Genomic DNA, 27,855 nt, shown 5'->3' with positions numbered 1-27,855 from the left:
CCCTTCCAACCTAGACAATTCTATGGTCTTGCACCTGCTGATACATACATACACACACACAAACACCCCCCCCTTCGTGCTGCGGACAAGCTTCAAACCCGGCTGAGGCTCTGCGCCGCCGTGACAAGCTGCTCGGGGCGGGCTGCCTGGGCAGCGCACCCCCCTCCTTCCCCGGCACGGCTCCCGGGACCGCGGCGGGGGAAGGACCGGGTGGAAGAAGGGGGCGGAGGGGCCGTCGGGGCTGTCCCGTCCCGTTCCCGCCCCGCGGCGGGGACAAGCACCGCCCGTCCCCGCCACTTAAGGGTCGCGTCCCGGCGCTGCCCCGCGGCCGGTCCGGCCATGGAGATGGTACGGGAGTGCGTGGGCTCGCTGGTGCGGTGAGTGGGAGATTAAATCTGATGGGCGCTAAGTGGGAGAAGGAAGCAGGCGTGCTCTCGCAGCCTTTCCAGCCTCCCATGGAGTTCTTCCCGGGGGGGATTGCGAGTAGGAGCTTTGGGGTTTTAACCGCTTTCTGGGGTGCAGCGGCTGGGATGTGTCCACCGCCTCTCGGTGGCAGTGAAGCTGCCGGCTGTTGTGCGGGTGTAGCTGGGTGGCAGCCGGTTGTGGTCCCCGGCAGCCCCCCGCCGCGCCAGCCCCGTCCGTACAGGTAGAGCGCCGAGCGCCCTCGGGTGCGTCTGGCGCTGGCTGTCCTTCTGATGGCTCTCTACGGTTCGTGTTTTAGCAGGGAAACCGAGCCTGCAAGCTGGTCGAAGTAATTTCTGACACACGCACATCCCACTTCGCTGTTACTGCCGTTGCCGTTTGCTCTGTGAACTCTAACCTAAAAATCAAAGCGTGGCATATTCTGAAGCCACTAGTGTTGTGCAACATTGATTTTTTTTTCTGAGGGAGGCTGAAGACCGTTGCACCACATTCTTAGACAAACATACGAGGCATTTTGCAAACAAAGATAAAGTGATGTATATGTACAGGGCTCAAGGCAGGCTTCTAATCACCAGGTTCTCCTCAAAAAAAAAATTAATTGACCTGTTCCACCAGCCTTGACACTACGCTGAGTGCTTGGGGCGGTATCTGCAAGTCTCTCTCTAGCCAGGCTGTAGTTATACAAAACAAACTGGACAAGATGCTAGAGTCTGAAGATATTTGCTCTTTCAATTATATTTGTATGTTTTGCACTGACATAGGACCCCTCTCCCCTTCAGGGAAGAGCTAGGACTTGATCCTTTCAGCTTTAAGTAATAATAATAGTGGAATTGTCTGTATCTAATATGTCACCCAGCTTTCTAATAAAGCTGACTGAATGTTAGTATGTTCCTTTCCTCACCACTGCTTGTGTCCTGACTTAGCTTGATTGGCTTTTAATAGGAAATTATTTTCAGTAACTTCAATCTAGCAGAGGAATTCCCTGCATCAGGAATCAGTTTGTCTAGTTTCTGAGAACAGCTGCAGCAAAAAGGGATCTTTCTGGGAGTCCTGAAGGTAGGCTGGCCTGTTTGGGTCTTTGGCCTTTGTGGGGGGAAATAAAGGAAAACAAAGCTTTCAACAACAGGCCCAGAAAAGTAAGGGTTCACATTCTTTTTATGTAGCTTTTTTAAATCACACTGGCTTTTGTTTCCTAGTATTTTTCATTAACTGAAACCTCAGCCTGCACTGGAGCCCAGGCTCACTGCTTCATAAGCAGACTTAGTTTTAAGATGATATTGACTGGTTTTATTGAAATGTAGATGTAATGGCATCGATGTTAAATAACTCCATAGGACTTGGACTCCTGTTAAGTGGCTGCCTGGCAGAACTAATGAAAGCCCTGGTTTAGTAATCTGGTGGTTTTCTCGGACTTTTTACATGTAATAGAACTAGTCAGTAGTGTGAGGTGATTGATCTTGAATCCTGAAGAAAATTCTGCTCAAAGCTGTAAAATATGGCTTGGGTAGCTGGCTGCGCTAATGCCTGAGGTGAACCCTCTTAGCTCAAGTCCTGCCCGTGAGCTGTGCCCCTAGCACTCTTCCTTCTGTACCAGGATTTATGTTCTGGCTTTTTTCCATGTGCTTTGTCTTTTGTGAATGACAACTTGGCTTAAGTAATGGGAAAGAAAACTGACCAACAGGACTGGTATTTTCTGTCCTCTCAAAAAAAAATAAAATCTTGGCAGTACTGTCATACGTAGTACTCAAGTAACTATTCTACGTGCTAGTTTAAATATGTGCAAGAGGGAATGGGATGTAGCTAGCTCCAAAGGCGTTGTCTCTTGAATCTGGAGGGTTGTACTTTCTAATATCAGGGTGCCCTGTGAAGTGGAGTCACCAGCCCCGAGGTAGATGAGCAGGCTTCAGATGTGAGGAAAAGACTCAGTGATTCAGAATGGAAACTGCCCACAGACCAGTGGGGTGGTTGGGGGACTATTGACTTAGTCAGTGGAGAGATTAAGAAGCACGCCCTGTCCTGGCAGGCTTCCCTTCTGTGGAGCTTCAACACCTTTGTCAGTGCCATTCTGAAACCTTGTCCTCCTCCCTGGTCTTGATCCTTCTCCAGGAGGAAAGTGCTTATTAGCTCATTGATTTGGAACAGTGCCTGTATCCTCAGAACCATACTCATTGCTCATCCTCACTGGGTTTTTTACAGGAAGGAGTGAGGTTTCTACCAGTTGTGTGTATATATGCAAACAGTTGAAAGCCAGGGACCTAGTGTTTAGACAGCAGTACCAAGAACATATTAGCCTGAACTGGAATAATGCTGTTGAACGTCCCCCTTCTTTTAAAAAATAAAAGCTCCAATAATGCTGAGGAGTTTTTGAGGAAGAGAAACTTTTTTGGTGTACAGAGGAAAGGCAATAGCCCAAAGCCCTGTAGAACAGCAGCTCAGAGTGTGAGCAGGAAATAAATTAATTGCTGAAACTCTATCTGGCCAGTCACAGAAATTACTTTGCATCCCCAAAATATGCTTAAAGGCCAGATAAGAGGTTTGGAAAAAATAGTTATTCTTCCTGGTCAATGCGGACTTGCACAAAAAGGTGTTAGAGAGTGGGATGTTATTAGTTGGATAACTTTCTATCATTTCATCATGGTTCCAGGAATTCTTATATTCGCTCTTTGGCTGCAGAAAGAGACTGCCAGTTCACTTCCTCCCCCTCTGTGAAAGTGTCTGAGGATAGACTTTCCCTACATAAAGCTGACCTTTTACACCTATGTGGGAGAACAAAATAGGGATGCGTTCCTTTCCCACCCTTGTGCAATTCAGTATTAAGGAGCAAAAGGTGTACAGGGGGTAAAGTCCAGGAATCTGGGAGGCAAAGTATTATCTCCCTGTAAAAGTCTTGTTAAGAGATCAGTCCTTTCCAGGTGTCATGCAGAGGGTGATTTTTGGCAAACTGGCTGGCTATTGAATTAACCAATGTAATTTGGCAGCAAAAAGCTGTCACTAGATGTAGATGGGAGCAGGTCTGTACATTGGTGTGGGAGTAGGCAGCTATGAGTTGTGTGTGCTCAGGGAACCTGAACAGTCACTATTAAAACACACAAATGCTCGGGAAAATTTAAAACTTCCTTCTAAAAGTGTTTGAATTCTTTTAGCCTCTCTGGCAGCCTGCTCCAACACTATCCATTTACATACTTTTATCTTAATTTTAATTTCATTTGACTTCTGATACACTGGGGCACAAACAAGTTTTATTTTGTCATTTTTAGAACTAGATGAAGTTTTATAGACTGTAGATATTATTTACAAGATAAACGCCTTGGCTGTTTGGAAGTCAAGCATAACTATACCGAAAAGTTCCAGTTGTGTTCTGACGCTAGGTGTTTTGAATATGGATAATATATTCAATCTTCCTCAAGTAAACTTAAATCTTAACTAATTAGTTGAAAGGAGTTTTGTGTACCATCTGATTCTTTATCTTGCAGGTAAAAAGAATTATCTATATGGCTGAATGCAGTAAGAGCTGCTGCCTTCACAATTCAGTGTTAAAACCTGTCAGCCTCACTGTAATCATGACCTTGACATCAGCTGAGCTAAAGGTGACCCACATCTGCTTGAAATGTTCTTAATTTTAGAGGTGTTTTCAAATGTCATTGGCAAGAGAAAGCACAGAGGCAACACGTCTGTAGGGCTATGTAGTAATTTTGAAAGCAAGCTCCACGAGTCTAACGTGACCTGGGAATTACTCGTATGATGTTCTTATGTCACTGAGCTCAACAGTCTTCCTTCTCGCAGTACTTGACATGACCATTTTTATAACTATGCCAAATTTTTATTTGTCTTAGATCTTTGGTATCCATGGGAGCATCTGTGGGAGCAGTAACAAAAAAGACCCTGTACCCTCCTCTCATGCCTGCAGGGCGACCTTTCCGTGTGTCCAATGCCTCCCGAAGCAGTCGGAAAGGAATCGTTGCAAGCAGTCTGCAAGAGCTCATCAGCAAGGTATAGCAAACATTCCCCCTCTGGCTGAAACTTATAATTTCAGTATAAAAGTATACTGTAGTATAGAAGTACAGTATCGCAGAAAGGCAACCCACCAACTCTTGTTCTTCTAAAAATCATTACTAGGGAAGTTCAGGAGAATATGGCAGATAAGCACTTCTTAATATGAAATTATTTTAGATCATTTAAATGATTTTAACCCCTTTTGAATGTTAAAATAAAATGTTTTTTTTTCAGACTTTAGATGCCTTCCTTATATCTGCTGGAATAGTTACTCTGGTTTTGGAGGAAGACGGCACAGTTGTGGACACGGAAGAGTTCTTCAAGTCTCTGGATGATAACACACACTTCATGGTTCTGGAAAAAGGACAGAAATGGACACAAGTAAGTGTTAAGTGTCTTTCTCTTACTTGAATAGAAGTGGATGGAAAAATGTCCGTGGCTGCTAAAATTGTTGGAGAGAGGGGAGAAGAGGAAGAAAACTTCCCCTAAAGAAGGCAAGGTATCAACTCCTTGTTGAGCCTTCCTGGATGACAAATAAAGTTCTTTCTCTTTTTTTTTTTTTTTTTTTTTTGTCCCTTGCTTGGACATAGATCTGTTGGCAAAGATCTGCTAAGAATTGAAATGAAACATTACAACTGAAAAGAATTATAGGGGAAATCCCCTGCTTTTGGAGGGTCTCAGAAATAAATTTGTTCTTGAGCTTTTTTGTAACATAAGGAAAACTAGGACTTTGACTGCATGAAGTTAAAAATAAATGTCTTTAAAGGTTAGATTTTAGAGGGGAAAAAATGCCCAAATTAAGCAATGTAAAATAAGTTTTGCCTTGTGAATGCAGTAATGGTTTAGTGAAGGCTAGAAAAATGCCTGTGCTTAATCTTGCAAACAGCTAAAAGTTTTCATCAAAAACTACTGTTAGGCTACATGCTTCAAGATATTTTAAGAACTATTAAGACTGGCTAGCTTTAGCCTTCTAATCATATCAGCTCAGTGTCTGACTTGTGGTTTTGTAGGGGAATAGGCATCTGTATGTTAATAAGGCAGTCAAACTCCGAATTGTCTTTCCATGAAACTGTTGTTGCTAGAAAGCTAGCATCAAAATTTCTTCTACCAGGTGCAGCACTAGCTGAGGAGCTGTAGGCAGACCTACCCTTTTTCAGTTTGTACATGGATGGCTCAGCCATGTGGCCCCGTTTCCTCAGTCTCCTGTTGCAGTGTGGGCAGCCTGAATGTTTTTGCCCAAGGTACCTCACTGGCTTATCAACCTGCTGCATCTGGGCCATGAGCTCCAAGAGCAGAAAAGAAGTTGGAGCCCGGGCATGACTCCACCTTGCTCCTTCCCCTGTGTCCTGTCTGGCATGGCCGCAGAACAGGTTTGAGCGCTGCCCCTCTTCAGGCTGCTCTCTGATTGACAGCAGAAGGACTGCCACAGCTTCACAAATCGTCTGGAGTGTAGCACAAGCTCTATCATGCTTTATCCAAATATCCTGGGTGCTAATGGGGGATACGCTACCGGGCATACCAACCACTTGTATGTATCCAAAGCTGTTGTTGATAGGGGGCCCTGTTGCTGAAGCTCAGAGGCTATCGAAGTAAAACAGGCATAAAATTGCTGGCTAATAATACACTACAGTGTTTAACTCGGTCTGACTTAGCATGGCACTGCCTGAGTGCTGGGGTGACAAGTACAAAAAGGCTCAGTCTTACACAACTTTATTGCCTCATTTAGCGTGCAAAAAAACAGCTTGGCAGCTGTGAAGTCATTAACCTTGAGCAGAATGTGCTGAGCAGAATATCCCATGTATCCACTAGATGTCTCTGTAAATATGGGTCTTCTCTACTATTTTCTTTTTTTTTTTTTTCCTTGAAGCAAGTGATCCTGAAAGCACCACTGTCCGCCCTGAAGCAGTCAAGGGTTGCTTTCAATAAAGGAGGCTGAATTCAAGGTGGAATACGACTTTCCATGCTCCTCCTCCTATGCTTTTTCTTGTAAACTCGGTATTAAACCCTCAGCCTAATCACTGGTGGTTCCCCACCCTGTGTTACTTTTTTAGTAGGAAGAAAAAGAGGTGTCACGTGCCAGGATTTGAAATGAGGAGCTGACTTTTCACAAATGTCATCACTGCAGCTATCTCTAAAGAGCACTCATCAGCATTGTGTTCCTTCCTAAACAGAAGGACCAAATGTCCTCCTGGTTATTTGGTCCCCTGTTTCAGTGTGGACTCTCTGTGCTGCCTCAGCCAGCAGCTGGAACACACCAGGATAATTAAATGGCGGGAACACTGTCCAGTGGCATTACCTGTGGCTTCAGTATACTCTGAAGAAGAAGCCGTCTTACAGGAAAAATATTCAGGAGGTGCTATGTCACTCTAAAATTTCTGTGTCTGTCTGGAATAGCTTCAGAAGCCTGGTCAGGCCTTGAACAAAATTATGTAAGCTATACAGACTTGCTTTTCTATGTGCTAATGCTTTTCATTCTAGTTTAGAATTGATTGAGAACTAGCCTGAAGACCCGAATAAGCAAGCTGCTTCTAAAGAGCTGGACTATTAACGATTGTCTTGCTGTAGTTTCCTGGCTCAAGGTACAAACTGTCTTTCTCTCTCTTTTTAAATTAGACAAGAAATGGAGTCGCTGCTATGAGACAAAAGAAGAAAATGGGAGTAGCTAACATCACATTTGATCTGTACAAGCTGAACCCTAAGGATTTTATTGGCTGCTTAAACATCAAGGCGACCTTTTATGAGATCTACTCTGTCTCATATGACATCAAATGTATGGGAGCAAAAAGTGTATTGAGGTAAGTATGTTTCTGCTACTGATGGGGTGTATGTGTTAATGTAAAATCTGTGTTTGCTTATTGGTTCTGTGAAGCGGGTGTTTATAGACTTAGTGGTTTTAGTAATTCTTACATACTGGCCAATATGCCAACTCTTCCTTTGTAAGGTGGATAGCTGACTTGTAAAAAAACTTGCTATAGCTTTTTATGGTGGAATCTTGAATTTCCCCCAGGGCAAAATCTTATCAGCTTGTATTTACTGCAAGGGTGTAGGTACCGTCTCTTTGTTTTCCTGAGAGAATTTCTCAGATTCCTTTGACTTTTTTGAAGAATGTAGGAAGCTGAGGAAGAAGCATCGAGACTCTTTGAAAGGGGGACTCCGAGGGGATGAAACGAGAGAGGGATTTGAGATCTAATGGCAGAGGTCTTAAAGCTTGCTCAGACTTTGCAATACCTGGCTGCCAAAATCACTACCTGAGCTACATGGAGGTAAAGGAAAATGGAAGAGATGACACTCTCTACTGTCTTCATGTGAATTTGTCACCTGTAGTAAGATTGTGTGATGTCACTGTTTAAGCCAGCTGGTCTCTAAGCAAACTAATGGAGCCTAGCAAGGACCACTGTCTCCTGCAGGACCAGTCTGTGGTGGGTTGTGAGTTTGGTAGAACTGGCTGTTGGGAAATGCTGTCTTATTCAGGGGCAAAATGATACCTGTGCTCTCCACTGCTTTCAACAGTGTGTTGAAAGTCTGTCTTGTCAAAACCAGCTGCGTCCTGCCCTGGTTGAAGAAAACTTGTTCGAAGTTCAGACTCCTTCATGGAGGTGCCATACTCTTACAGCTACTTAAGCTGCAGCCCTGATTTTCTCTACCTGACCTTTCAAATTCTGGTTGAGATACAGCAGTGTAGTGTTGCTGTATTTTATTACTTGAGGACAGAATAGAAGATGTACAGAATAGAAAGATGTATATGCCTGTAAGCGAGGTTTTCTCTTTCCCTGAGCAACCTGTAGTCTTTAGTTCAAAGTCTTCAAATAGTCCCTTCTCTCCTGATGCAGGTATTAAGCATAGTAATGCTAATGTTGTTCCCTGTCTTTCTGTCTGACTGACCTCTCCCACTCTATTTAGGTGGTCCCTTGCTTAACCTTTCAGGCTACAGCTGGTGTGACTGTAGATGAGACTCATCTCTGGTCATGCTGCAGTGATTATCCAGCTATATGCTATGCCCACCTGTATCACTGACTTCATTTGGGTTTCTTGAAAGCAAAGGCTTACCCTTGAACAGCTGCACTTCTCCAGTTCCTATGTTTGTCAAGTCTCTTGAGCCAGAACAAACTCTGATTTCTGGCTATCTGCTATGGAGATGAGTATCAGCACTGGAACTTGCACTGTTAAGGAGAATTTGAAGTGACAGTTCTGCCTCCCTGCCAACACGGGGCAGCTGGTGAGAAAGAAATGGTACTGGCGAACAGCTGAAGTAGCTGTGGAGTTCTTTTGGAAATACTGTTATGTTACAGAGTTGAGCTGTAAGGGAAGTGCCAGTCTCAGGGTGGGAAAATAGTCTGCTAGCAAAGAACAAGGGTGACAGAAGAGAGAACCTCGGGTAGTCTTGAACACAACAGTGAGGTGGCCTGTCTCCACTTGCTATTGAAATTGAAGACAGATGATATTAGGTTCTTGATGTAGTCCCTCAGCAATTTGAAGCTCATTAGCAAACTCTGATGCCCTCTCCCCCAGCACACCTGTGGACCATGAAGGGAAAGGACTTTAAAATGCTGTAGTTGTTCGTTCACGGGAGGGGCTCAAAGCCTGCCAGATCTGATTAGTGGATTTCCCCTCACAGTTTCTCCCTGTAGTGTCCAACTGAAGGATCAAATGTCCAGTTCAACAAATAACTTCCTCTGTGGCTTAAGTGACAACTGCTCTCGTGTGCAAGTGACACACTGCAGCTGCTCGAAAGCTCGGTACCAGGTGCAGCTTTCTTTACAACTGTAAAGCTCCTTGGCCTGTACTATCTGGTGGAGGGAAGGACTTACTGAAATGGAATATGTGCAGGAAGCATGAATGAAGATGCAGGTTTTTTTAAAGGCTTCCCAGGCTCTAAGTACAGGGTATTCTACTCTTTGAAGTATTAGATTTTGACTGCAAACCTTCTTTCATCACAGTGGAAAAAAATGAATTTGTAGGAAGAAGACTTTGCCTTCTCTACTAGAGCTCAAAGGAGAAGTAACAGCAGAGGGTTCACAGCTGCATGTTTTCTTAGACAGGAATTCAGAAAATCTTCCCTCTTTTTGCAGAAGAGGAAGGCTGGTCTGGTTTCTGCATCTTCAGAAACTAATCCCTTTCCAGTTTTGGAATGGTTCCAGTTCTTGCCTACCACTTTCCCAATGCCTTAGCTTCATACTTAACTTTCGGGAGATGAGTCTTGAGTATAGGTCTCAGCACTCATGTTTCAATTGTTTCTTGGAGAATGTAAGGAAGGCGCTGGTATAACTAAGTTGAATAAATGACCACTCAAATATGATGATCTCTATTCCCCTGAGTTCCTGTGGTAATCCAGTCTACATTGTAGGCCTCTGCTTGCCTCATTTTAGTTTATGGATCTGTACTGATTCTCACACAGTATTATATATTTGAATACTGATGCTTATTAAAACTTTAAAAAAACCAATAGAATAGTTGTGAACTGAGAATTCTTAAGGTTTGCAGCTTGGATGGTATTCATTTGCCTGGCTTCACTTGTTTTACTGTTGGGCATCCACTGTAATGTGATTGCTCAGCTTTCAGGTCTAATCAAGTTTGATCTGTAGCTTGGAGATACATGCAATGTTGTATTAGTGAATGGCCTAAAGGTGAGACGTGAGGTGGATTCATGCTGCAGGAATGCTGCTGGGCTCCCAGGCAAAGTTAAGTCTTCAGTGGTGCTCTGGTCGTTTGAGTGATGGCTTTGCAGAAGGCCTGTAAATGTCTAACAGGATGACAGCCTGTTTTGTTAAATGTGTTTTCTGGTTCTGCCACCTTGCCAGTAGTTTTCTGTCAATCAATGGCCACAGAAGTACTTGCTCTAAAGAAGGTACAGAAATAACAGACTTCTCAGAAGTGAGGAGGAATGGGAGAGTTCTTAAATATATCTACCTAACTCATCCTAAAGGTGTTGGGGGGGGATGGAGCAGTGTCACCCTGTTGGTGAATTTATTTTTTTTTTAAACAAATGGCTTTTCTTCTAGGAAGGTGCTTCAGCTAATGTCCCATGTGGCACAAATAACTGGACAGTTTCTTCTCTATACTGGAACATATATGTTGCAGTTGATGGGTGAATATGATGAAGATGGCACGTGTACAAGATCAAGGCAGGAGTAGTGAACACAGCTGCACTTCTGATATCGGATCCATTTGCTTAAAGACATTCTCTTGCCCAATTTTGATTGTAATGATGTTATAGTAAGGGAATGTCCACTGATGTGAACTAACACTTTTCCCGTCTGGGAATGCTTTTAGGCCTTAGTCAGAAAATATGTGTTTGGTGTTCACATGCTCTTAATGCAGCAAAAAGATGGGTGCCTCGTGTCTGAGAATTTGGCAAAAGGAAAGAGGTCAGGTTTTTGCCCCATCGACTCACAATAAATAATAAGTATACTTAGAAACTTGCATGCTTTGTAACCAGTGGGGTATTTCTTGCACTGATCAAAACATAATTTGGTTGGTTTTTTTATGGCTGTCTACTTGCCTTCTGAACAGACTGAGCTGTAAAGTGGGGGCGGGGTAACTGTCTTTTTGGCTTTTAATCCTGAACAGTGCTGGTGTTAGTGTCCAGCTGGGATTGAGCTAAAAAGAGTGAAGTGTGCATATTTACTTCTGCTGCCAATGGAAGTACACAATACAACTGAATCCTGGTTCAGTGACTGAACACTCTCATGAAGTCTAATTGGAGAAAGTGCAACTACTAAGCAGAACCTTAAAATTTAGCCTTACTTCCCTTAAAACAAGTAAAAACATTTAATTTTAACTCTTCATATTTTTCTTCAAATCTACGGAAAGTTCAGGTTAGTATAGCTCATACCAGTTGAAGAACCTGATATATTCAATGGGTCCGATGTCCAGTTCTACCTGAAGTATTGAATAATTTGCCATAGTTTCATGAATACAGCTTACAAGCAACCTGCTGATGCTTTCTTCAGGGGTTAAACCATCACTTTTGTAGTTTTTACTGTTCAATTGCAAGATGACACTATATCCCAAGCTGTATTTGAGGTACATGTAGTACAGATCTGTAAGAGATGCTGGATTTTGATGCCCCTGTGTTCAGCAGCAGGGACACTGTCTGGGCTTGTGTAACATACATATGCTCTAAAGTGGATATATTGTGGTTTCATAGACTCGCAAGACAGGTTGTCTTAAAGGGCAAAGTTTTTAATCCTTAGGTAGAATTATCCAGAGTGTTTTCTACAGTTTAGTGAACTGCTAGCTTCCAGCAAGTTTTTCCTCAACAGTGCAGAAAATTGGAAAACAAGCAGTGTTAGGCATCTTGTGTCAAAATACAAACTCCCATTGCTGAAGGGAAAAGCCCAACTTCAGTTGTTCGCAGGGGCTTTTGAGGTTTTCATTTGCTTGCTTATGAAGAATTTTAGTAAGTTGTTATATTCTTTCTTACGTCTGAAAGCTTTTAAGGAAACAGCAGATACGGGTAATGTGTCTGACCTGATGGCAGGTGCCACCTAGGAAGAGAAGCTCTGGTGACAGAGTGACCAAGCGGGGCAGGGCAAGAAAGCAGTGGGAGCAAAAGAGAAAAGGCCCAATGTGTACCCCACAGAGCTTTCCATGCCTCTGCTGAGACAGGAATCCATTAACGATGTGCATCAACTGCACTGATCAGTTGGAAAAAAACCTAATCTGCTAAAAGAAGAGCAGGTGGACTGAAAAGACCAAGCAAGTTGGTGGGATCCATTCTGACCTGTCAGCTGGGTCTGTTCATTTCAAATGTCACTAATAGGTGGGAATATTGCTCTTGCTTTTACCTGCAAATTTCACCTTCATGTACTATTTTATTTTTGCCTTCCCTTTATGGATGTGATTTTGCCAGCTGGAGCTGCATCTTTTGAATCACTGTTGTGATGCAATGCAGCCTAAATCTAAGTGTTAGAGGGAGTGCTGGACACAAGTTCACTAGGTCTCTGCCTGTCTCTTCAGTAAAGGTATTACAAATAAGTAGACAGCTAAGAAAAACCTTGGGGTTTTCCTGATTTCTGTTATTTCCCATCTGCTTCTGAGTGTTTGCTGGAGGGGGAGGGCACACAGCTCTGGGCAAGGGGAGGACTGGTTCTTTCCTAACTTCTCCCAGGGAAGAATGCCTGTAACTTGCAGCATGGTCAGGTTTCCTTCAGAAGAAACTATTCTGTGAGTAATGAGAAATAAGTTATGTTAATATGGAAGCTTTATACTTCATCTGTATTGCTTTCACCACCACAACCCTGTGCCCCAAGTGATTGTTGCCATGATAACTGTTGGCCAAAGCCTTTCTACCCCTATCAAGGAACTGCATTTAACTGATGCAGGGCAAGGACTTTGTCATTAATTCTTTCAGCTTTTAAGGACCATTTATTCTGTTTAAAACAAGCACACTTCTTGAAAGCAAACTCTATGTAATGCTCCTAAGATTATTTATGTTACTAATACTGGGAGTACCAACATTAAAAAAAAAAACAAAGCAACTTGCACAGCTCAATATTGCTTTGTGTGAATTGCCTCTTCAACATCTGTAATACAAAAGCTTTTGCAAGTCTGAACTGTGCAGATCTCAAATTCCAGCCTTCTATAGCCAGAGGCAATTGTTACAGAACTAACACTCCACCACTTCCAGTGGCAGTCTCTGAGAACCTAACGTGATCTAAAATGCTGACTTGGTGTGAATTTGCAATGTTTTTAAGCAGCTGCTTCTTTGACAGCTTAACACTTAAAACTTGAGCTGCTGAAGATCATGTGAGCTGCAAAGTCTTCGTCTCAGGGCATCTCCCTCTAATTCAAAATGCAAACAGCTGAACAAAGTAACTCAGCTTTGATATTTTCTTAAAATGGGAGCAGTGTCTCGGAAGTTCTAACTGTCTGAAATTGTTCCATTGCTTCTGAATCTGGGTTTTACCACAGGCTTAGAATTTGGGGTATGATGTTTGCTACTCTACCAACTTCTTTCCAGAGATAAAGTTTTGGCTTTTGGTCAAACTGGAGGAGTTTGTCATTCTCTAAGTTGGAACTAGTTTGATTTTTTTTTTTTTTTTTTTTTTCCGGCTGCTTAGATGGCATGGCTTTTACTTTAGCTGAATACGCTACACAACAAAGAGCAACTTCAGCATTACCTACCTTCCAGTAAATTATATACAAGTGGTGTACAATATCTAGCAAGAGACAGAAAAAAACTAAAAGCAAGAGCTTGTAACTGCAGGTGTGTAGAGAAGAAGCTAGCTTTTCTGCTTGACATTTTTAGCTTTAATTTTAGTTTCCATAAACTCAGTTAATCTGCACTTGTTACTGTTGCAGTCAAGGCTGGTAGCAGTGAAAGGGCGAAGGTGTGAAACATGTTTACTGCCTCCTTGCTTGCGCTGGCCCTTTTTGCCTGTTGCTTTGCATCACTTACTAACAATGCACCAAGTCATACTCTCTAGTTACCAAAAAAGGAATTTTCACTGAAGTACTCAATCTTGTTGACTCAGGCACTGTTCATGTTCTGCAAGCAAAACAAAGTTGCTCTCTTCATGTCTAGAATGAAGAATCCAGTAGCTTTTTTGTGTGTAATTTTTCATTACTTCATTTCCTTCCTTTCATAAACCCATGAAGTTGTTGCTTTCTTGCACCTTCCTATTCTTTCAGGCGAAATAGGATTACGAGCTCTTCTGTCCAGGGGGAGAGGAAAAGGCAGGGTCTAAATTCCTTAGGCTGTTTGGAATATGCTCTCGGAAACATCCTGAATCCTTTCCCTTTACAGAGAAGGGTAAAGGAAGGAAAATACGGCTTAGAGCTGGAGTTTTTTTCAGTACTGTGAGTAGAGAGGTAGGTGTTCACAATTTAGGAAACGGTAATTCTGAATATTAACTGTGAAAATAACTACATACGATCACTTGTAACTGACTAGAATTATAACTCTAAATCATTTCAGCATGCTTCTTCCTGAGATAGCACTTGAACTAAAGGCACAAGCTTCTTTAATTAAAAACAAAAAAAGTTTAAAACCAAAGTATATTTTTGACTTGATGTTTCAAGTTTTACTGGAGGTATTAATGTGATTATCATACCACTTCAGTTATGTATTAGTAAGTATCCTTGTGGGGGTTAGAGTTTATCACTGCTTTCTCTACCTTACCTTGTCATATATGCAGTTAAGATATTTATAAACATGAGGATTGCTATTTTGCTAAGGGAAAAGATGGTATTTTAACATGCAATATTCAAGCTCAGTAATTCAACTTGCTATGAAAATTGAGATGGGTGAGAATTGTGTCAGTGATGGCAATATTTTCTGATGTATGGTGCCAATTTTAAGGAACACTGTCTATGAATAAATAAAATGAAATAGTGGCTTTGGATGTCGTCTCTATTAATTTGCAGAATAACTTATTCCTGAAATAATCATGAATGTTAATGGATCTATGGTCTGGCACAGATGGTTTCCAAATGCTGGACTGCAACAGTGAAGTAACTGGATACTATTATGTGGCTCTGAACTCTTAACTCTTTACTGCTGACTCACTTTCTGGCCTCAGAGAAACCGTGGAAGCTGTTTCCTTTCAAACAAAAAGAATGCCTTCCTCTAGCTTTTATCAAAGCTGCAAAAGACTACAAATTACTGACTACAGGAGACAGAAGGCTTTGGCAATCTCTGTTTTTCACTCAATATTGTAAGGATCCAAGGACCTCTTTTTATAATGCTTCATGAAAACTCCCTGCAGTCACTTAACTACAGATACAGTAGTACATATTTGATTGCAGGGAAATATGAATTTAGTTTAGTGAAATATTAGATTAGTCTAGTTCAGGATTAACTTAGTCTTCAGGAGGAATAGCATGCAAGTGTGATCAGCCTAGCACACTTCTACCTAATAAGTACATCCTGTATTCACCCTAAGGGACAGTTTTTCAGAGCTTGACTATTGAACAGCTCCCTTCTTGGGGGAGAACCAAGGTCTAATTTGAAATAGCACTGTATTGGGTTTAGTGGCAAGGCATTGACGGGGGGGGGGGGGGGGGTGCTGTGGGGATGGCCTCTGTGAGTAGAGACCAAGGGTTGTCGCTGCATCGTACAGAGCTGGTTCCAAAATGAACCCACCATTGCCCGAAGCTAAGCCCTTCAGTTAAGTTGGTAGTGCCTCTGTGGAAACATATTTAAGAAAGGGTAAATAAATACCATGCAGCAGCTGTGAGAGAAGACTGGGAAAAATGTGAGAGAAACAGCCCTGCAGACATCCAGGTCAGAAAAGAAGGGGGGTGGGGATGTGTGCTACAGGTGCTGCAGCAGAGCTTCCCCTGCAGCTCATGGTGAAGACCATGGTGAAGCAAGTTTTTTCCCCTGTAGCCCATGGAGGACCAAATTGGAGAAGATATCCACACAGCAGCCTATGGAGGATGCCATGCCACAGCAGGTGGACATGTCTTGAAGGAAGCTGCAGCCCATGCAAGAGCAGGCTCCTGGCAAAAGAGGAGCCCATGCAGGAGCAGGTTTTCAAGCAGGACCTGTGGCCTGTGGGGGACCCGCACTGGAGCAGTCTGTTCCTGAAGGACTGTACAACATGGAGAGGACCCACACTGAAGGAGTTCCTGAAGGACTGTATCCTGTGGGAAGGGCCCATGCTGGAGGAGAGGAAAACTGTGAGAAGGAAGGAGCATCAGAGAGGAACTGTTGTTCCCCTGTGCCACTTGGGGCCAGGGAGAGGAGGTAGAAGAGTTGGGAATGAAGAAGTGGAGTTGACCTTGGGAAGAAGGGGGTGGGGGGAAGGTGTTTCTAGTTTTGTCTTTGTTTCTTACCACCCTACTGTATTTTTAATTGACAATAAATTAAATTAATCTTCCCTGAGTCAAGTCTGTTTTGCTGGTGTTGGTAATTGGTGAGTGTTCTCCCTGTCTTTATCTTGACCCACAAGCTTTTTCATCCTATTTTCTCTCCCTATCCTGTTGAGGACACGGAGTGAGAGGTGCCTTGGTGGGCACCTGGCAGCCAGCCAAGGTTAACCCACCACAAGCACAAAACACTAAAAGTAAAAATAAGCAAAAACCTAAGCTGTCCATGCTATAGGAGACCAGCAAAATTGGAAACAAATCTTTTGGAGTATTTTCTGAATGGCTTTTCACAGCTGTGTTTGCAGAGACGTAAATCCAGTCATATGTAGGACAGGGTTAATACTTTCAATTGTCATTGATACAAACTATTTACTAACCTCAAGCTCAAGCACGTTTTTTCTGAGGTCACCCATCAATCTGAATCATTTGTAGTAGGTCCCACTTCTAATGTAGTCTTGGTTAGGAATGCTTATTAATAAATATTAATTCTCACTTGAAAGAGAACATTGAAATATTACTGTTGTTTTTTTAAAACAGCTAATGAAATGTAACACTAGAAATACAGTATGTCTTAATAGATTCCAGATTCAGGATAATGTGTTCTATGCAGTTGCAATATAAAAAGTTGATAAATAATCAGTTTTCTAAAAAGTCTGCTTTAATAATTAGCATACTTTATGTATAGATTAGGTTTGGAGGGGTTTTTTAAGTATTGTAACTATTGTCACAGATTGGTTGTGATTCTGTTGTGTGTTTAAAAAAAAAGCAACAAACAACTTAGATCCTCAGACAACAGCTACATTTAAGAAAGCGGTAGCTTAATGATGTGGGTAGTCAGTCTACTATAGAACCAGAGAAGTCTCAGACACCTAAGAAGTCCTTTAAAGTCTTAAAGTTAGGTATAATTATTTCTGACACATTTTGTAATTACACTGTGAAGTCCATAATCCTTTATGTTAAAAGCACTTCTAATTACAAAGCATCTTCTCTTGCATAGGTACATGAGTTGGTTTGCTGCTGCTCTTTATTAAGTAGTGTTTTCAAATGGTCTTCCCCATCTCAAAAATCAGGGCAGAATAAGCAAGAAAACAATAAATAATCTTATTTAAATATAAGAACTACTGAACTATTATTGAGCTAGACAAATTGAAGTCTACAGTGCTTTCTATTTTATCCTGAAAAGCTAAAGTGCAAATAGCATCGTTTCAGTGATTCCTGTACCAAATGTGCTTAATTTAGCTGCTCTCCCAGCTGCAGCTTTCCTGCTTTCGTTCTCACTTAGGGAAGTTGCCTAGAAAAGCTGCCTAAAACAGTTGCAGAATATTGTTTGAATCTGCACTTGACCCCCTGAGTGATCAAGCTTTCCAAATAAAAGTCACTGTCTTCTGGAATAATGGATACGTTTTCGGAGATAATTGATGATTCCACAATAAACCCCTTTTCTCTGAAATCAGAAATTACTAAATAGTTGCTACAAATAGATAGCTATTCCAGTCTCCCAGAAACGCCATTTCATCTTTGGATGGGATGATCAAGCTAGTTTTTCTCCTTATTGTAAGCATTTTCTGCAAACTACATTAAGATCAGAGTTTCATGTAGATAAGAAAAGTATGGTCTCTAATAGTTTCACCTCTGTGACCACTGAATTCAGTAAACAATTCTCTCAATTCCCCCTAGTCTTATCTGGCCCTGACACTAAAATGTTTTCACGAGAGTTGTGATCTGTGAAAACAAAGCAGGTTCTGTCGCCAGCAGCATCGGGAATGACTAAAGGTGGTAGCAATCTAATGGATAAAAGTCACTTTTGTTTCCATGACTTCTGCCTCTCCAAAGGGTTGGTTTGGTGGGGTGTTTTTTTTTTTTGGCGGGGAGTGAGGGGGTGGTTTGGGCATTTGTTGGTTTTCTGCTTTTCTTTCCCCAGAAAATTCCAGCTGCTACATTCTGCTTTTCGCTTGCAATCTCCCAGCACCTTTTGCCCTGCTCTTGTCTTTCATCTAAACCTTTCTCTGTGTATGATGCCATTACCTAGATGTCACCAGCTTCAAGAGCACCCAGTTCCTTCTGCTATTTTTCTGTACCTTGTTCCTGTGACCCCTTTACTTTTGTGACCTGTTATGTTATTCCCCTTGTGGCCTTCCATCACCTTTACCAGATTCTCTTTGGCCACGTTCAAACTGAAAATACCTAATGACTGATGAAGTGCAGGGGGGAGGCAGGTGTTTAAACAAATGTGAATTTTTAAAAAAGACATTTATATCTGTCTTGCTCTATCTGTAGTTCATAGTAAGTCTTTTTATATAGAACTCGTCATTGTCCTTGTTTATGTAGCATTTTTAGCATAACTGCCTTCCGCACTAACCAAGCTGCTGTCCTGAGATAAAAAGCTTTGGACTACCTAGAGCTGTGCCCTATTCCTGACAGATCATATAGGCCACAGGCAGTATAAAGTCCCTATTCAGTACAGACATGAGACACCACAATGAAATCATTTTACACATCAGAGATGTATCTCTCTGCAAATCTTCTGTGCACAGGCAACAACTGCATCTCCACACCCTTCCCGCAAAGCAATGGCATTCAATTGTGCAGTCAACATATATTGTAACCCCATATCCTCCTGCATTCTGGTACACTGTTTAACAAACAGACCATGAAACGGATTATTCACCGTGGGCGGGCAGTGGGTTGAGTCCTGGCCATTGGCCAAACTGACCTCTTACATTCTTAACATTCATAAGCCTTTAAATCATTAATATGGTAATGCTGCTAATAGGCTGAAGTCCAAGGCAATGGGGTATGCACCCTTAGTGTCACTGCCGCGGAGTGGTTTTCTAAAAGAAAAATGACCGCTTCTCTGTGTGTAAATGTTGTCTTCCCCTCCTAAGTCCCAGTTGGTAGCTCTCGGAGTACCCTGCTCAGAGGGGGATGCTTCAGCTGCTTTTGTGCATTCAGTACCAGACCACATTCCTTCAGTGGCTTTACCCACCCACCCTTGACAGTGCTGCAGACTGCACTGTTAAAAATAAGCCAGGCTTTATCCAGTCCTAGCTTCTGCTGTGCTGTTTGTCCTGGGACTGATGGACTCGTGAGGAATGGTGCTCTTCTTACAAATGTAATCTGAGAGAATCATTTGTGAAGCAGGCTAGAAGCAATATGCTGATTTGGTTTGGACATATGTAACAGATGAGTTGGATCTATGCTGGTGAGGGAAGGGTGGCAGTCAGGAGCTACTCACCACCTGAGGAAAAGGGTAAGGAAGAAAACTGTGGCTCACCTGTGAAACCCAAGACCTGACTGGAGCAATTTATTATTGATTTTAGCTGCATAATTATTATAAAATAAGTGTTTCTCACAGTGAGATGAATCACTTTTACTTGGAAAGCTACACATTTAATCTCAAATATACGCTTTGCTTTGTAAGTGTTAAATAACTGACAGTCTAGACAGGACTCCAACCCTTTGTCTTAGAGGTCTATTGCTTTTTCTTTTTTCTCAGAGAATAAAACCATGAAAAGTTAGTTTGTGTAATACAACCTCCACCTATCCTTTCCCCTCTTCCTCTTCCACATGCTGCAGTACAGCTCTCTGTTGCAAGGTGTTTTACTCAAGGGTCTTAAGGAGGCTGAGCTGGATGGTGCTGCATAAGATGCAGGTGCTCTTCTGCTTTAGCAATAAAAGATAGGAAACAAAGTCTAGATCAGATCTGTTGGTTGTGCTTGGACCTGATCTGCTTAATTCTAAAAATAAATGGGGAGAAATGTAATGAACCAGTGAATCTTTTTGATTGTATAAAAATCTTCAGGGTAGTCAAAACTGCTGTCAGTTGGACTGAGTTTCAGAAGTATTTCATTATACTTATTTGAATAAAACAATACCTGATGAAATTTAATATCCACAACTGCATAACACAGGGGAACACAGCTCTGCTGTCAGCAGTGAAGGGTTTTATTTAGCTGTCACCACTCTCAAAAGACGTCTTGAAGGTAGAATGGATAGTTCAATGGAAAAAAAAGCTCAGTGGCAATGAAGAGGACAAGCACAATGTTAAGATTTATTAGAAAATAAAGACCAAAGCGGAAGCATAAGTCAATGGCCATGATTTGAATACTGTCACTCCCATTTCACAGAGGCTACAGTAGAGCTAGTACACATAGAGAAGGGTAATAAGCAAGGACTTTCAGAGGAGTGCAATGTCCCCCTCAAACACAGGGAGATTAATTAGGCTAATAATTTCAGCTCAGAAAATGTTGGATAGATAGGGAGAGAAAGAACAAAACAAATACTATAATTTTCACCTTACACACAGCTACAATGATAATTCAGAACTGTTAGTCACTGTTTCTCAGAATAGAAGAATTATAGGGCACCAAATTAAGGCATCAGCTTTACAACAGAAAGTACTGCTTCACAGAATGGAATTCAGTAGTGAGTGGCAGGCAATACCATAGGAGACTTTGGAGGCCGAAAATGTAACTGAGTTAAAAAAGCAATTACATAACTTAATGGATGCTTCAAAAGGATTATTAAATATGATGGTCCAGATTCGTTCTTTGGTTCAACAAAGCCTTAATCACTGATTGCCAGGATATAGAAGGGTATTTTTTGGGAAGCATTACCATACTCTTACCCTAGCACCCATCACTGGCTGCTGTCAGAGATATAATTCTAGATTAGATGGATCTTCCTTCTAATCAAGACCAGCTGCTGTCAGGCTACTCATCTGGTCAGAACATGCTTTTTCTCCTGATAGTCTTTAGCATGACTTTTGGTTAAAAGACCATTTTGTCCTCATTCTGCTGTTTCCCACACTCAAAACATCAGGACTTTACTGATAAACTCTGTATTGTACTGGCATCTATTCAGAGCTGACTAAACTCCAAAAGCGAGTCAGCAATATCTTAGATTCATCATCCTCTTACAGCTGCACCACTCACCCACTGTGTGATACAGATAATGCAGAGCACACATTCCAGCTAAAATTTGTTTTCACTCTGTTCTTCAAACAGCTCAGTTCCCCAAAACCTCTGATATGTGGAGAGGCTGGAGTGTTGAATGTAGATAAATTCCTGCCTTAATTTTGTACTCCCATACTCTTGGTTGTGGCTGTAAGAAAACACTAACCAGGATATTTTACTGACTCTGTTGAACACACAGTGTAGCCCATTCTCTGTCTCTGTTTGTTTATGTAGCTAAGTGACCTATTAGAATGGAAGTTAAAAACACAGCCACACCAAACGCATTCTGCCTGACAAAACAGGCAGGTACATGCCTCCCTCTTCTCCAGCTGCTACAGCTGTTGCATAAAAACCACTACAACCAACTCTGCAAAAAGTCCTGGATGAGTTATTGTTAGCACTGAGGCTAAGCACAGGGAGAAACAAAGGGCTAAAAGAAAACACTCGTTTCCAAAGGACAGAAAATGTGTTACAAATGAAAAGACAGTAAGTGCTGGAAAGTGCAAAAGCGACTGAACTCCAACATGTTAATATTCAGGGCTGGACTTTTAGTGTTTTTCCATTCATCTCGTCAAACAGTGAGAAAAGCTTGTGAAAATGCAGCTCGAAAGCCCTTTTGACAAGAGGGTGGAACTCCTCCAGTGTTGCTTCACGCTCTCAGACACTTCAACCATAAACATATTTACCCCTGACCTGATGTAGTGACCTCTGCTTTAACATTATTAAGTTCAGACCACATCTTGTGAGCTAAAACACAAACACCAGCATTACTTCCACTGGCAAGTACAGTTATAAAGCAGACAGGTGAGCAGCATTAAAACAAACCCCTGAGTAATATGTTTGAGCATAGGTGGCAATTAGTGGCACCACAGCTTCCACAACAACAAACTTAAGGAGGCAGGGGAGTGGGGGGAACAAAGCGAAAAGTTTTTTGAGGACCATATGAAATATAGTAGCTTTTCTACGCATAATATATAAGCTGCAAAACACCTGTAATAAATGTGGATGCTGACATTGGCTTTACTAGATGGTACACTTCTGTTTGTGTGTCTTGCTGTTTCCCTCCCCCTTTGACCTGTTTGATGATGCTGTTGGGTTCTTGGGCTGTTTCTAGATTCTTCTGCAGCTGCAGTGTCTCTGGAACTCACATGCTTCTGTCAGATTTTTTCATAAGAGGTTGACAGACTGAAAGGTGGTGGCGGAGATAGATGGGCCCATGCTTGCATAGAGCATGACTTTCCATGCTTTGTCTCCTCAGGAAGCCAGGCAAAAAAACCCAAGGCCAAACCATTTTAAGATTTTTTTTTCCTTTTTTTAAACTTATGTGAAAAACTTTCAGGCTAAAGAAGAGAGACAGGAACAACATCCGCCCTGGGACTTTCCTCCTAAATGTGACTGTGGGGTTAGTGGCATTTACTAGCCTGCTACAAACTATCAAAGTGAATCTACCATGTGGATTATATTTACTGCTTTTGTAGTTAATGCAAGTGCTAACAAGCTTTATAACACTGGATGGACCCTTGTTGATATTCTTTTGTATCAAAATACAGCATATTTATCACTCTTAAAAAGAGAATAGTAAATATCGTGTTAACTGTTCTGCTATGACATGAATTCCTCTCTAGTCCTTAAAAACTCCAGTAAATAGAAATAGTCCTAGCAACAACCCTGACATAAACACAAATGTGTTTCCTGAAAAGTAGGAAGCAGCTTAACAATCGTATCATATGACCAGCTAAATACAGAAAAACTTTGCTGGGGTTTTTTCCAGGGCATTAAAGCACATTTCCATGTGACTTTGTGGGAGATGACTATTGCCTGGGCTGCTGTTACTGGAAAATCCTTCCACTCTGTAGCATGGACACCTTACACATTTTGTCCTGCCTTGTGAAATTCATCATCTTGTAGGTATCCATTTCTATTTTATCTTTTGCAAGAGCAAGGAATACATGAGAAAGGCTTAAGAACACTGGAAGCTCTGCAGCACCACATGGCCCCTCCAGTTTGTCTTGACCATGAATGCATACGATTTTTTTGAAGAAGCTGCATCTCGCACAGTTGCAATGTGACTGATACAACTGCTAAGACTGGCAGCCAAGATCCTTGTCAGTGCTGACTAACAGGAATAAAGAACCACATGGGCTCTATCCATCACACTGGAGCACCAAAGAGCTCTCCAGTGGAAATGAACTGTTCTGGGCTTTCACCAGCTGGAAATCTCAGACTAATCACTGCATGGCAGTGAGATATTCCTTACTCTGCATCCAGTCTATTGTAAAGACTAGTGTAAAGTCTATTGTAAAGGGTCACGCCACTCCTTAAAATACAAGCATGGACCTCTTTTACTGTTTAATCATTTGTTTCCACACCTGGGAGCAAGACATACTTTGAGGGTATAAGTCACGTAAACTGGTTGTTCAAGAAGCTGTCTGGAGCATGAATTCACAAAGTTGGGCTGATAGTTTGTTTACTAATATTGCAGGTGGAATATATTAATTGATTTTTTTTAACAACAGAAAGTGGAGTTAAAATTACAAAAGGAAGGAAAAAAGGAAAAACAATGAAGGAAGTAAATCTGCAAGTAAAATCTTAAGAAAGCTTTCTTCCTGTTTTGTGCATGGTGAAAAAAAAGTATACTCTAAATATTAAATTAGCCCATGAAGTGAATGGGAAGAAAAAAAAGACTGAGTTATGAAGGATAGAAGTCATATATATTATAGGTATCTGAGAAAGAGACTACACAGCCAAATACAACAAGTGAAAATCCATTGTACAGAATCTACAGGGAGTTCCTATGTTAATCTATTTATAGAATGAATCTCATGGGCTCAGTCAGATGAAGCACCTAGAAAGAAATCTTTAAAGACATTTAGGTGCCTTAAATTTCCACGAGATGTTTAGTGGGGGCTTAAAATACATCCAGAAGTAATCCATAGCAGTTAAGTACATAGTAGGATTTTGAAACACCTAAGTGCCTTTAAAATCCCAGACCAAGCCTGTGAAGACTTAAAGAGAATGTGTAGGCTTTTGCAGACACAGGTTATAATGGCATCTCCACCTCCTAAGTCAGCTGAACTACTAAGTAAACACAAGCATGGATGAAAAGGATTTGAAGGTACATTTACATTCAATCACCAACAAACGGGTGTTGCTTCTTTTCAGATTACTAGCAATAAAACATGGAGAAGCTGCAGGTTGATTCAGGTCTGACTGAGTATTAGAATGTATTTACATAGCCATAAAACGTGTACAAGTGAAATGCAAATTTGTTGAGTAAACTGTTGCTCACCAGCATGCACATGGTTCTACTGTCTTACACGTACTTCAGTGGGTTACTTTGTATGTGTGGGAGACTGGTTGAAGTTTTGGCCTCTGAACAGTGTTTGACCAACTGCTGCTCCCAAAGAGTAGACAAACCTTCCAAAGATGACAGACACTGGCAGTGCAGCCTATACAGCTTTTTAGGAGGCACATGGACTAATGGCCCTACTACAATAAACTCTCATTGCTTGTTTTACCCCCTCATTGGCCTACCTATGTCCATTTTAACCTTCTTATTTTATTCTCAAAATATCATTTGATTCAGATAATCAAATGTTCTACTGCTGGGTTATTTGATTCAAGACTTATCTCCAAGAACACAAAGGAGCAGTGGCAGGTGGGGGAACCCCAATAACATACCCAGAGAAAAGGAGCCCTCACCCCGTGTCCTCCCAGAGGGGGATCAGCCCATGGGCCGGGTGTGACACCCTGTAACAGGAACTGGATTCTGAATCTGGATTCAGAAATGCAGGGATTGGGACCAAAAGCAGACAAACAGACAGAGTCCTCCTTGGATACAGGCCATTGAAGAAAAAAAGCTGACCCCTTTGATCCCTCAGCTTTTATACTGAGCATGAGGCAGATGGGATGGAATACCCTGCTGGTCAGTTTTGGGTTACCTGTCCTGCCAGCTCCTTTCTGCAGGTGCTACCCCTCTATGCTTTTCAGCTTCTGACCCTCCAATGGGGCAAATAATAAAAGTTAGCTGGCCTTGGGTGTTATAGCAATAAGTATAAGCAAAAGCCTCTCTGCATACTATTCCTTGGCATCAACTAGAAGCATAGGTCTTATCACTCTGAGAGAGAACAGTTTCTGCATAATATGCTGTTAATTTCAGTAATTAGAAGAGGCTTAGCACAAAGTAAAATTACTGAAGAGAAAATTGGTTCTGTTTTACCTCAAACCAGGACACACTCGTCACCAACAGTCAATTGGAGAGGCTCCATGGATCACCGTACAGAGAGGGGTTACTGCCTGCAGGGGTATGGGACTCTTTAGGGGATGAAGGGGGAGAGCATCTTTGGGGTTGTAGAAGATGACTTATGGGACATCTAAGAGGAGGAGTCAAAGGTGAGGAATGGGGGGGATAAAGGTGTTTTGGTATTGAAAAATAAAAGGATACAGAGCCAAAATGGTCTGATTGGGTGTAAACAGGTTGCTGGTCAGTATGCCTGTCTGGCTATGCCTTGCACGTGATCACTTCAGTCTGTCTTGTCATATTAAACTGTATTTTAATTATTTTCCTAGGTGAGAGAAATATACACATATTCCATGTGTATGTGGTCTGAGTGCCAGCATTTAGAGGTGGGGACCACAAGACATGGGGGCCTGTGTGTCTGTGATGGAGCAACTGGAGAGACCAAAGTGCATGCACGTTATGTGGATCTGTATGTCAGTGTGTGGTCACTAGTAAACACCAAGCCATGCTAGCTGGAGAGTAGGGCAAGAATCTTGGGAGTCAAGTTTTGGAGCAGCTGTAAGTCCAACAAAGAGATGAGAAGGTCTGTGAGTTGGCTACTGAAGGGACCAGGGAGTCCAAGCAAACTACTGGAAGGACTGTGGTGAGATCTGGGGACCAGCTACTGGTAAAGTCATGACCCTCGACCAGCTACCAGAGAGACTTGTTTGCCTGTTTTTGTCTCTGTGTAAGGCAACTGGGGATCCAGGGGCCAGCTACTGAATAGGCCGAGTGTCCTAAGACCAGCACTGGAGGAGGGAGCCATAGTTTTGTGTATGTGTGTGTGTCTGTGTCTGTAGGTCTGAATATCAGCAATTGGAGGGGAGCTGTGGGCCTCTGGGGATGACATTTCCAGGCACTAGCAACTGGGAAGATTTTGGATCAAGGGTTGTCTACTGAACAGGATGAGTGCCTGAGACCAGCTCCTGTAGGGATCCATGCTGTATAGATGTATACAAATACATATGTAGTTTCCATTGATGGGCTTCTGTCCTGATCAGCCAGAGAGGGGAACAGGATGAGGCTGTTAGTGCTGTTGGTGTTTGTGGTCCACTAGCTGGACTTGGGAACTAACTGAATTTTAAAAAGTGGCACGTCAGCAGAAATGATGGCAAGTTGATGGCAAGCGTGAGCCACACAAGGATCTGCAAAGCATGGGGAACGCCAGGCCTGGAAGGCCTATTCAAGGACACATAGATTCAAGCAAAGCCCAAGACGACCTCACTAGTCAGGCTACTAAACAAATTACTTGTTCATGGATCTCTTCCAAAAATGCAGATCACACACAGAAGGACATTTATTTGAGTCCTTCAGCAGAGAAAAAGGCACATAGTATCCAATCCTGTGCCAGGGCTGCTTGCAAGGCAAACACACTGATCCTCCAGCTGCTTCACTGATGTCAGAAAGACATTTGACACAGCGTATCATGGTGCGTGGGGGCTACTCAGAGGTCATTTGCAAGAAGCTGCTAGCGCTGCTGAAAAACTTATGAAAAGGCAAGGTTGGAGCCCAGAGCACACAGTTTGGCTGACATCACTCATGTCACAGCAACACAGAGGTGGGCAATAAGGACGTGACCTCCCAGCATAGGTACAGATTTTGGGTTATTTATTGATTGATGGACATTATCTTAACTGTATTCAAGCTAGAGAATGCACCCAAGGTTCTTCTCCTGGAGAGTCCCTGCTGGGTCACCTTTGATCGATCAGATAATGAGGTTCCGTAACTCTGGCCTCAAGGCTGCTCTTGCACAACAGCAGAGATGCAGTCAGACAATAAAGATGTGCATAGACAGATGAATGCCTCCCACCAGGGCTATATATCAGAATAGGGTGGTAGACAATGGCATCCCGCATCCCACGGAAGAGCCACACTAGCATTAAAACAGGCACCCACGTTAGGCAGCATTTGTCTATCTGGGAAACCACGCAACAGCTACCTAAAGGGATCATAAAGGAGATGCAGCAGTTGTAGGAACTTGTTTCCTCTCTGGAGGGGAAAGAAAATCTCCCTTTTCATTAAAAATCAAGCTATTCAAACTATGCATATTCCAGGGCATTGACGTGAGCTTTTAGGAAAGTCACTCCATAAAGATTGCTTGTCTTCCCAGTTATAAGTTTTCACGCAGCAGCTTGTTATCTGCTGGCAGAATGGCTTCAGAAAACAGCGATGCAAAGAAGATGGCCGTTGGCAAGGCGCTGAGAAGGTCCACCTATTTCTTTGGATGCTGCCACTCCAGTGAAGGTTGCAGCCTGCCCGGCCTACGGGGCAGCAGGCCAAGGAAAAAGAAGGGAAGGCGACGATGTCCGCCTGCACACAAGCAAGGGCGGGATTCCTTCCTTGGTGGGTGAAGGTGACTTTTGCCAAACTCGGTTTTGGGTGAGAAGCACA

At 42.3% G+C, this 27,855-nt stretch overlaps 1 protein-coding gene across 1 annotated transcript; it reads left to right on the top strand.

Moving 5' to 3' along the window:
- Positions 1–339: 339 nt before the first annotated feature.
- On the top strand, positions 340–10,591 carry CIDEA (cell death inducing DFFA like effector a; the record flags this gene model as incomplete). Its single annotated transcript, XM_082479237.1, has 5 exons — positions 340–377; positions 4,257–4,413; positions 4,651–4,797; positions 7,030–7,211; positions 10,416–10,591. 5 exons carry the CDS (start codon positions 340–342, stop codon positions 10,546–10,548), a joined length of 657 nt encoding a protein of 218 aa, XP_082335363.1. The 3' UTR covers positions 10,549–10,591.
- Positions 10,592–27,855: the final 17,264 nt, after the last annotated feature.

The sequence above is a fragment of the Vanellus vanellus genome (assembly GCF_965231255.1).
Source record: "Vanellus vanellus genome assembly, chromosome: 2".
Taxonomy (NCBI): Eukaryota; Metazoa; Chordata; class Aves; order Charadriiformes; family Charadriidae; genus Vanellus; species Vanellus vanellus.
Note: the sequence above shows the minus strand (reverse complement) of the source record. Positions and strands in the feature narration are given on the sequence as shown.